At 42.3% G+C, this 11,214-nt stretch overlaps 2 protein-coding genes across 6 annotated transcripts in view; one reads left to right on the forward strand and one right to left on the reverse strand.

Annotated features, from left to right (window-relative positions):
- Nucleotides 1-3,278, reverse strand: part of CBX5 (chromobox 5) — a 36,390-nt gene extending 33,112 nt beyond the window's left edge. For both annotated transcript variants that reach the window (XM_036124232.2, XM_036124229.2), the window contains exon 1: nucleotides 3,119-3,278. The gene's annotated coding sequence lies outside the window, so the exon portion shown is untranslated. The remainder of the gene's footprint in view (nucleotides 1-3,118) is intronic.
- Nucleotides 3,279-3,812: 534 nt separating this feature from the next.
- HNRNPA1 (heterogeneous nuclear ribonucleoprotein A1) lies at nucleotides 3,813-10,389 on the forward strand. Of its 4 annotated transcripts, none has more exons than XR_013449217.1 (12): nucleotides 3,813-3,944; nucleotides 4,498-4,614; nucleotides 4,891-5,037; nucleotides 5,186-5,396; nucleotides 5,488-5,580; nucleotides 5,660-5,752; nucleotides 6,032-6,106; nucleotides 6,291-6,449; nucleotides 7,048-7,203; nucleotides 7,475-7,540; nucleotides 7,775-10,032; nucleotides 10,253-10,389. XR_013449217.1 is itself a non-coding variant. In XM_036124227.2 (11 exons), exons 1-10 carry the CDS (start codon nucleotides 3,930-3,932, stop codon nucleotides 7,528-7,530), a joined length of 1,122 nt encoding a protein of 373 aa, XP_035980120.1. In that variant the 5' UTR covers nucleotides 3,813-3,929; the 3' UTR covers nucleotides 7,531-7,540; nucleotides 10,253-10,389. The 4 variants fall into 4 exon arrangements, 1 of the variants encoding a protein (XP_035980120.1); XR_004927179.2 differs by having other exon boundaries at nucleotides 9,934-10,032; XR_013449218.1 differs by lacking the exon at nucleotides 6,291-6,449.
- Nucleotides 10,390-11,214: the final 825 nt, after the last annotated feature.

Here is an 11,214-nt window from a genome sequence, read left to right on the forward strand (position 1 = left end):
AGTGCAAGAAATGGTAAAAACTTAATGAAATTTTCCTTTTACCCAATGGAATGATGATCTCTCTACATCTGAAGAGATAACTGTTAGGATTTAGTGATCCATTTACCAAAGGCCATTTCCTAAACACTTCACCCATCTTCTCCCTCTAATTCCCAATTATTAAAATAAAAGATTTTGACAAGATAATCAACTCCAGCATCTGTCATGTTACTTATTTAATCTTACAAGTTTATTTAAATAATCTCTACACCCAATGTGGGGCTCAAACCCATGACCCCGAGATCAAGAGTCGCATGCATGCTCCTCCACTGAGCCCAGCCAGGCACCCCCAGCATCTGTCACTTTAAATCAATGGTTTTCTTTTCTTTTTTTTTTTTTTAAGTAATCTCTACACCCAACGTGGGGCTTGAAGTCACCACCCAGAGATCAAGAGTCACGTGCTCCTCCGACCAAGCCAGCCAGGTGCCCCTAAATCAAGTTTTCAACTGAGGAAGATTTTACACCACCATCACCACCACTGACACCCCCAGGACATCTGGCAGTGTCTGGAGACATTCTGATAGTCACAAATGGGGGTGAGGGAGGAGATGAGATGCATTTATTAGCTCAAAATGTCAACAGTGCTGCAAGAAACCCTGTAGATCAAGATTGTATTCCTTTTGAACCTAAATAAATTAGGGGCAGATAACCTTAATCTAGATCCCTTTAGTTCTTATAAACTCAGCAGAAGCAGCTGCATTATTAGCATACCAACAAACAGTTTATAACAATTTGCAACAAATTTGTCCTCTTGCAAGTGTCAGAGAACACAAATCTCTCCTCTGTTCATTACAAGGGCAACTAAAATTAACTTTTGTACAATGTCACAAAGGTCTCCAATCAGAAGTGTACTTCATATGTAGTTGAACTTACTACAGTATTTAAACATTTTTCTATTAACCTTAAGTCAGTGAACAAGAGAGCAATTTAGATTCTGATATGCCATTATGTAATGAAAATTTCTTTTACAAAACATCTTCAAATCAGCTGAATGGGTGTTACCAACAGGTGATTACAATGCCTGTAAAATAAACACTTTGAAGGAAATATAATCAAGGCAATGGAATAGTCCAGGTGATGGCTGACTCCTCCTGTCCCTAACACCCTAAGTATCACCCTTGTTAAGCAACTTATCAAAATTCAGATATCCTCAAAGGAAGAGCAGAAAGAGGACTTAGAAACTCTTTAATGGTGTAAAGAAAGAACATACACAGGGGGAAAGTTCCTCAAAGAAGAGACTAAGATAAAAGCATTGAGACATAGATAATGCTTGTGAATTCCTTAGCACGATGTCTACCTAGCAGGTACTAAGTACACACAAAAAAGTTATCTTTTGGGGCGCCTGGGTGGCTCAGTCTTTAAGCGTCTGCCTTCGGCTCAGGTCATGATCCCAGAGTCCTGGGATCGAGCCCCGCATCGGGCTCCCTGCTCCGCGGGAAGCCTGCTTCTCCCTCTCCCACTCCCCCTGCTTGTGTTTCCTCTCTCGCTGTCTCTCTCTCTGTCAAATAAATAAATAAATAATTTAAAAAAAAAAGTTATCTTTTGGGGGCGCCTGGGTGGCTCAGTCGTTAAGCGTCTGCCTTCGGCTCAGGTCATGATCCCGGGGTCCTGGGATCGAGCCCCGCATCGGGCTCCCTGCTCACCCGGGAGGCCTGCTTCTCCCTCTCCCACTCCCCCTGCTTGTGTTCCCTCTCTGCTGTCTCTCTCTCTGTGTCAAATAAAATCTCTAAAAAAAAAATACAAATTTTAAAAACTTTTTTTTTTAAAGATTTTATTTTTTATTTATTTGACAGAGAGACACAGCGAGAGAGGGAACACAAGCAGGGGGAGTGGGAGAGGGAGAAGCAGGCCTCCCGGGTGAGCAGGGAGCCCGATGCGGGGCTCGATGCCAGGACCCCGGGATCATGACCTGAGCCGAAGGCAGACGCTTAACGACTGAGCCACCCAGGCGCCCCTTATAATTTGTATTCTTATCCTGAGGATCACCTTAGTTCTTAAGGAAAACACAGCACTCTCTCGAGGTGTAAGGATAAAAGAGGAGGTGAGAAGCGAGTGATTATGACTGGAAACACAAAAACTGACTTTTTCACCTTTATTTAACCACAAATTATGATCCCTGAAAAGACTTAAACATTAGAGATCCAACCTGCCTAGATCTCAATCTATCCCTAGAGATAACACACTTTATAGTATGTAGCCTTCAAAACTTTGTAAATGGATTTACAAGTATCCATTTGTCCGTAGAAACATGCATCATTATGTAGATTTTTCTCGGGCGTCCTTCCACGACAGTAGAGATTTATCCAATATATTGGTTCTAACATTGCAAGTCAATCGTCCTAAAGAAGTGAGTTCCCAAAGACCTACCCTGCTCCTCTCAAAACCTAAAAAGTGCTGAGTGGTGAGAACTAACGATGTGGGGGTGAAAATGCCAAATTCGAAGCAATACAGGAGCAAACTTATAGTTTCCCTACCAGAATGGTATGTGGGATGGAGGCCTAAAGGCTTCGTTAGAGAAGTCACTGTGGATAAAATATGCACCCGCCGCGCCATCACACGCATTGAATCCTCTTCACTACCCGATATTTTAGACCTTCCTCTTCTGGACCGCTGACTGGACGACCTGCCCGAGCGCTTTCCGTGGGCAATGCGCCTACTGGCTCCAAATGTGGTCCATCCATTTAACCGCCCGACTCCTGCATTCCCCATTGGAAGTCAACCCGCTGCCTCTTGGAGGAGCCCAACCTACCGCGCGCTCCGTGCTCATTGGCTCAGGGAGACGCTGCTCAGGAGCAGAAAACCCGCCTCCCACATTCCGATGGCCCAAGGACCGATCAGTCGGCAGCTAACGGCAGACCCGATTGGCCCATACACAAGCCAGTCAAACTCTCCGGCAGCAAAGCTCCATAGAATTTACAGGAATAAAACATCCCGCCCATGTTCTTCCATTGGTTGGCCGAACGCACCGCTCCCCCTTCACTAGCCCCCACCCCGCGGTCCATTCATTTCACACAATAACGGGCCCAATTGGAGTCAGTTCAAGACCTCATATGGGTAGGCAATTCTATCCGCCACTTACCCGGAATCGAGACCGATCACTCACGCTAATGTCTTCCCTGTTCCTCTGTGGTGAGGCCGGACCACAAGACACCACCGCCGCCGCCTTCTGCGCAACGCCAACCGCCCGCCAAAACGGATCCTTCCCTGCGCCTGCGCGACCAATCCTGGGACTGGACCCTTTCTCCGCCCATTACGCCTGCGCAAAACGGGGCACAACTCCCGCCATTACGCAGGCGCTGTAGATTCGCCGCCGTCTCCCGCCCGCCATTTCACGTGCTCCAAGCGCCAAGCGGAGCTTCTTAATGCGCCTGCGTAAACTCGCCATTTTACTACACATGCGCTCAGCAGGCGGTCGTTGCAAAAAAAAAAAAAAAAAAAAAAGTCACCCGATAACTTCTTTCCTAAGACATAGTATTAACCGTACTTTGCCAAGTGGATTGAACGTAATTTCGAGGCGTGAAGGATTAAAAATTTATTTAAATACCTTAGGTACATTCAAATATGAATGATTGGTTGGCGAGCCAATCACACTAGTTAAGGGTAATATTACCCGGGAACCAATGGCCCCTAAGGGGTGGAGACTACGTAGAACGCCCAAACGGATGACGTTATACAGCAATGCGGGACTACAGACCAATAGCAGGGAGAAGCTATTGCAAATATCCAATCAGAGATACTCAGGGGCGGAGTCTACCAATGCCTAAAGCGAGGAGGCGGGATAAAAAAGCGAGGCCGAAGGTAGGCTGGCAGATACGTTCGTTAGATTACTCCTTTCTGCCCGTGGACGCCGCCGAGTAAGCATCGTTAAAGTCTCCCCTCCCACCGCCGTCATGTCTAAGTCAGAGGTGAGTAACAAGCCGTCTCCAATCTAATTTTTTTTCCTCGTTCCTTCTTGAGTTCGGTAGGATGCGGCCTGGTTCGGTTCCTTGCGCCAGCTCATTCGGCAGTTCTTCGGTTGCTGCCAGGGCCTACCCCTCCCAAAGTTCAGGTCGCCATTTTGTCCTCGTCGTCGCCATGAGGCCGCCGTCCTGCAACACTTGGTTACCACGCCGGGCTTTCCCCTCCTGGCAAAACAGTTAGGCACATTTGATTGGTTTAGTTTTATTTTGTCTCAGGGGGCGAGTTCTTAAAGAACAGTTCCAGTTCCCTGCTGTTTATGTATCCTTCCAGCCCAGTCCTTTTGTTGCGCGTGCGTCGGAGGGAGAGTAGGGAGGCATGCGCTCGTGGCTTCCCAGCCCCCAACATACCATCTCCCCTAATGGGGAGAAGCACGTGGCTTGCTGTGACCCGAAGGAACAATAAGGGCTATGTAACATAGTTGTCTGGTTTTGCTTTTCCTAACTGAAAGGTGTTTGGCGTTATAGCCCCCACGTAACGAGTTTTTTCTCCTGCTCCTAGTCTCCCAAAGAGCCTGAACAGCTGCGGAAGCTCTTCATCGGGGGTTTGAGCTTTGAAACAACCGATGAGAGTCTGAGGAGCCATTTTGAGCAATGGGGAACGCTTACGGACTGTGTGGTAAGACTTGGAAGAGACAAAAGGCCAGTAGAACTAGTTCATTTACTTGGATTGTTTTGTTGTAATTACTGTGCTTATGAAGATTAACAGGATTATAGTTGAAAATAATTTGACGAGGGAAAGTGGCTTTACCTAATTACAAGGTCCTAGTTAAATTTACATTAGACGGGTAGTGGGAAACTGAAAGGCAGATACGAAGACTTTTATTAACCTTACTCAAGGTAGAAATGATAAGTTCTGGGGTTTTACTATGTATTAAATGAGTTAACATTCCAGGTAATGAGAGATCCAAACACCAAGCGCTCCAGAGGCTTTGGGTTTGTCACGTATGCCACTGTGGAGGAGGTGGATGCAGCCATGAATGCAAGGCCACACAAGGTGGATGGAAGAGTTGTGGAACCAAAGAGGGCTGTCTCAAGAGAAGTGAGTAGTAATTTTTTCCTTTCTCTGACGATTTAGAACTGTGCCACTAGGTGGACTTCAATTTTGTGGTCTTAACACACTTTAATGATCTTTATCAGGGATATCTTTGCTGATGTAAGTAACTTAATTGGGTTTTTTCAAATATTAGGATTCTCAAAGACCTGGTGCCCACTTAACTGTGAAAAAGATTTTTGTTGGTGGCATTAAAGAAGACACTGAAGAACATCATCTAAGAGATTATTTTGAACAGTATGGGAAAATTGAAGTGATCGAGATCATGACTGACCGGGGCAGTGGCAAAAAGAGAGGTTTTGCTTTTGTAACATTTGATGACCATGACTCTGTAGACAAGATTGTCAGTAAGTATCAGGGGCATGCTCTTTGCTAAGGGCTCTGAAGTCTGTGTTATATTCTAAACTCTGAGATGGTGTTCTCTTGATAATTTTTTAGTTCAAAAATACCATACTGTGAATGGCCATAACTGTGAAGTAAGGAAAGCCCTATCTAAGCAAGAGATGGCTAGTGCTTCATCCAGCCAAAGAGGTGGGTTTATTTGATTAATCAGTATAGATAGCTAAGTAATTCCAATCTGTGATTTAACATTTAAAACTTATCTTTTAAGGTCGAAGTGGTTCTGGAAACTTTGGTGGTGGTCGTGGAGGTGGTTTTGGTGGGAATGACAACTTTGGTCGTGGAGGGAACTTCAGTGGTCGAGGTATGTGTGGTTATAGCCTACCACTAGAATAGTAGCCTTGTAGTTTGATTATCCCCAGATGACTTATTCTCTTTGCAACCTGTAGTAGATGCAGCTACTGGCCAGCATTTCCAGAGTTAAATTTTATCCAAATGTAGTTTTGACTTGCTCACTAACCAGGTTAAATCTTGAGTATAAAAACAATTTTTGTAATGCAGGAATTTTTTTAAAGATTTAGAAGGGTAAAAACAATGTACAATCTATATACCTCAAAAAGTGGTATAAAATTCTCTTTTCCAGGTGGCTTTGGTGGCAGTCGAGGTGGTGGTGGATATGGTGGCAGTGGGGATGGCTATAACGGATTTGGTAACGATGGTAAGTTGAAGGAGTTCATAGGTGAAATTTCTTTTGGCAACCTTTAGACTAGGTTAGTAAACTAGTGCATGACAAGCTCAGCTCTGATAACAGCATGCTGTGTGCAGGCTTTTAGGCATTACACTTGCACAGGTTTTGATTGTTGAATACTTTTGTCTTATTGAGAAGAATTGTATTCTTGTAGGTGGTTATGGAGGAGGCGGCCCTGGTTACTCTGGAGGAAGCAGAGGCTATGGAAGTGGTGGACAGGGTTATGGAAACCAGGGCAGTGGCTATGGCGGGAGTGGCAGCTATGACAGCTATAACAACGGAGGAGGCGGAGGCGGCTATGGCGGTGGTAGTGGTAGGTATCCAGTGATCCAAGTACTCGGTGCAACAGCTAGATTAGCCCTTTAGAGTTCATGCCCGTAAGGGGATTTGATGCTCTTAAAAGCATTATGTGGTACAATGCATGGTATTCTTTTTTAATGGGCTTGCTAATGCTACCTCCTCCTAGCTTTAAGCTGGGGCCGCCTCACTCCCAAATTAGATAGATGGATAAGTGGATAGCAGTGTCTTTAATCAGAATTAGATTAGTTTCCAGCAGAATTTAGTATCTTAACTCCTTTGGATCTTAGGCACTTAGTGGATATATCCAGCATGTGTTTGCAGTGCCTTGGATGGGTAGAGGCTTTCAAGGCTAGACAATATGCTGTTATGCCACGGTACATTGGATAAATCTTTTAAAGTACTGGATTATTCATCTCAGTGCCTTGCCCAGAAAAGGATGAAATAGTTAATCAAACTTCGGAGCTACCAGAGTTTGGGAGGAAGGCAAACAGAACATGCAGCTTTTTTTTTTTCTTTTTTTTTTTTTTTTTTTTTTTTTTGCTCTGAGCACTAAATAAAATTCAGAACTACCATCTTCAAGTAACAGATAAAGGTCCTCTTTCCATTCTTAGGAAGCAACTTTGGAGGTGGCGGAAGCTATAATGATTTTGGCAATTACAACAATCAATCCTCAAATTTTGGACCCATGAAAGGAGGAAATTTTGGAGGCAGAAGCTCTGGCCCCTATGGTGGTGGAGGCCAATACTTTGCCAAACCACGAAACCAAGGTATTGTATATGTGCACTGTTGGAATGCTAGGTGTCTATAGCTAGTTCCAGTAAAAAATACGTTAATTTTTAGGTAATGTCTGTATAGATAGTGAAACGCTGACGATTTAAAGCTTTTAGGAAATTTAAGTGACCGGGTAATTTGCAATCAAATTGGGAAAGTCATGTGAGCTCAAACTGTAGAAAATTTGAACTTTTGATTGCCCCCCCCGTATAGAAAGTCTTACTGTTGGCATTTCCAAAGCTTCAAAGGAACAAATTGTATTTTTAGGTGGCTATGGTGGTTCCAGCAGCAGCAGTAGCTATGGCAGTGGCAGAAGGTTTTAATTACTGCCAGGTAAGTAAACACCTTTTTATGTTTTAAGTTAATTTTTGTAAATGATAATGAACCCAGTAACCCTAATGTAGCTGAGCAGTGCAACATAGTTAACATTATAATTGCAGTAAAATTTTGGATATTAAGTTAATATTCAGATCAGCAAAATTTGTGGGAAACAAAACTTGCTATTGGATTGTAGCTTTGAGTCTTAATATGTTTAGATTAACAACTTTATTCCATATTGTTCAACAGGAAACAAAGCTTAGCAGGAGAGGAGAGCCAGAGAAGTGACAGGGAAGCTACAGGTTACAACAGATTTGTGAACTCAGCCAAGCACAGTGGTGGCAGGGCCTAGCTGCTACAAAGAAGACATGTTTTAGACAATACTCATGTGTATGGGCAAAAAACTCGAGGACTGTATTTGTGACTAATTGTATAACAGGTTATTTTAGTTTCTGTTCTGTGGAAAGTGTAAAGCATTCCAACAAAGGGTTTTAATGTAGATTTTTTTTTTTTTTTTTTGCACCCATGCTGTTGATTGCTAAATGTAATAGTCTGATCATGACGCTGAATAAATGTGTCTTTTTTTAAATGTGCTGTGTAAAGTTAGTCTACTCTGAAGCCATCTTGGTATACTACCCCAACAGTGTGAAGTTAGAATTCCTTCAGGGTGATGCCAGGTTCCATTCGAAATTGATTTGCAACCTGCTTGGGCACAGAAGCCATTGTCTCCACAAACCTTGGTGTAGTTGAACTGACAGTTAATGTGTTGTGACCTGGAGTTCACCATTAAAAGGGTCACCCAAGCAAAGTCCTGGAGTTTATTTGGTTATTAATATGATTGTTGGCACATCCTATGCAATATATCTAAATTGAATTATGGTATCAGATAAAATTATAGATGGGATTAAAGCTTGTGTATCATCCATTATTATGTGTAATCAATAAACGATTTAATATTCTCTTGAATGGAATGACAACTGTATGGATTTGGGACTGGCAGAGCTTTGGACTTCCCTACCCACTACCCCTCATAATGTTGAATGCTTCTATCACGATTCAAGTTCAAAACTCTGCCAGAGAATAGAAACCAGCTGCTGGCTAATGCCACCCCATAAGTGCACAGATTAGAAGTGTTTGGGAGACCTTTTTAAACTGACCAGCACCAGTAAGAATATCTTATTTTTAATACAAAAACAGGCTTACATTAAAGGAAAACAGCAGTTTTACTTTGTTCTGGTGGGTGGGTCCCTAATAGAGGTTTATAGATTAATCATACAATTGAATCTATTTGGACATTACAATTATGGAGATGGTGAGGAACCTTATTATATTCATGTTAACTGCAGTTTTCCTTTAAATATGGTACATCACACAACCATCCTAAAATGTTAATTGTATAGAAAATGATTTCTTTAAAGCCTTTTACAGTTACTTAATATCCAATCATTGTTATTTGTTACATAGGTTCTTGAGCCCTCCCTTTGGTACCCTCAATTTCAGTGCCATTGTACCTGATTAGCATAGAAAATTGTTTATCACTAGGACTGTGTATTCCATCCCATGGGTGTGTTACTTGGAAGTTTGGGGAGGAGGGTGGGCAGGGAGTGGGGGGGAGGTGGGTGGGAAAGCATGGTTGATAGTTCCATGAGTTTGATATTGGCTGAGTTTGCAATGGCAGGTGGAACCTTAACTATTGAGGGAGTTTGCAGATACCTCAGGATTCGTGACAATGCCTTTAAAGATCCAGGAGAGATGTTCAGCTACTAGGAACTGCTAGCAAGTATAGCGCGAATGGCTCCGAGCTCAGACACTCTACAGCTGAGAGTAGACACTTGTGGTATGTGGAGTACAGATAAGCCAGGGGCAGGCCACGGCACGCTCCATGAAAGCTAGGAGGGAGTGAAGTTTCAGTGACCATCGCAAGAAAGGAGGCAGACAAGAGTAAGGCACACCTGACTCTTAGGACTAGCAGTCAGAACCAGGAGGAAAGGTTTTATTGCTATGCTGGTAGGTAAGAACAGATTTTACTTACATCCATATAGTGTTACCTAAAATCCAGTTTTCTGTTACATTATCCTTAATATATTGAGCCAAAACTAGTCCAGTTAAGCTGAACTTGGTTTTTCTGGAGATCAATTGTTTTAAATTGACACCCTAGACTTGGCTCCCAAATGAAGTGAACACTAATTCTACTGTGACAATATATTTTTGCCCTTTAATTTTAATTTATTTGCTACCTTCCTTTAACCCATTTCCTTAAAACAATGGCTCAAAGTAATGCATTAGAATCTTCCCCAAAACATGGCGGGAGGGAAGGGTGGATCATTAATTTTGGGGGGTGGGGGATTTACCCTGAGCTGGGACTTGGTCTCAGAAAAGCTAGTTCTAAAGGTTGTTTACTTTTCTAGGGAGGAGTCTGCTACTCCAGGCTAATCAACTCTCTTTAAAAAAAAAAAAACAAAAACAAAAAAATCAGAAATTCATCTGTCCAAATTTATGGCTAAAAGGTAAGCTTTTTATGAACTTCATGATCAGCAAGAGTGCTTGGTATTGCCCAAGTAAAGAATGGCAAGCTGTGCCTGAGAACCAAAAAAAAAAGATAGTCTACCTTAGGCAGCAAAATGTCTTAAAGCAACTGGGTTCCCAGTAAACAGAATGAGTATAATTGTAGAATCTTTGAAGTGCATATGTAAAACACTTAATAACTTTTTTTTTTCTTTCTTGCAGCAACATCCTTAATGAGGACAACCTTTATCCGAGCCACTGCACCTCATTTTCACTGCCATGCAGTTGTTAGCTGCTCTGCAGCTTAAATTATTCAGTTTTATGAATGGACTTTTTTTAATAAAATGCTTTTAACTTGGTTCTGGTGTGGTTTTTTTTCCCCTTCATGATAACGGCAAGTCAGAATTTTTTAGCAGAGTTGAAAGCCTGTCCCTTTTCATTCCTTAATCATGCTTCCTTGGATCCTTCTAAAGGAACAAGTTAGACCTTAGGTATGTTAAGAAAGGTGGAACAACATTTAACATCTTAAGATCAGGTTAAGATTAGGTTGTTGGGAGTGGTTCTTTCCATCCCACCCTTCCCCAAACTAAAAAATGAATGATATTTAGCTTTTTGGAATACAAGTGGTAATACCATGTATTAATATGTAAAAGTTATCCCATTAGCAGCATGGTCTAGTGAAATCAAACTGGCTCTTGCGGTAGGATTAAATCTTGGCCCATCACTTAGAAATAAGCTGTTTACAATTGTTCTGCAAGTATTTATTGCCAGCTATTTCTGGCTTCCAAAAAATCTGGAACCAGGTTAAGATGAATCTGGAGGGGGGAAGATCAAGTTTTTCAAAAGTGACCCAAAAATTTGGGAGCAATAATTAACCCCCTAGCAAATGCTTAAACTTTCCCATCTTCGCGAAAAGATCCGGCCTTGATTTTCAAACTAGTAAAAGGGGTAGAGGGGTAGAGAGGTGTAAATGTATGGGCAGTCTTTATTGCTATGATTTTAGGAATCTCATTTGTGGCTTGGAGTTACTAGAACAGGTTTCTCTCAATCCTGGTTTAGAAGGACAAGACAACACAGGCCACCGGGTACTAAATATAGCTATTGAAGAAAATGACGTTATGCTTCTATCACATTCTATGTACTTCACAACATGCTTTACAAATACAAGGTTGCTAGTTAAGCTA

Source organism: Halichoerus grypus, chromosome 6, assembly GCF_964656455.1.
Source record: "Halichoerus grypus chromosome 6, mHalGry1.hap1.1, whole genome shotgun sequence".
In the NCBI taxonomy this organism is placed as follows: domain Eukaryota; kingdom Metazoa; phylum Chordata; class Mammalia; order Carnivora; family Phocidae; genus Halichoerus; species Halichoerus grypus.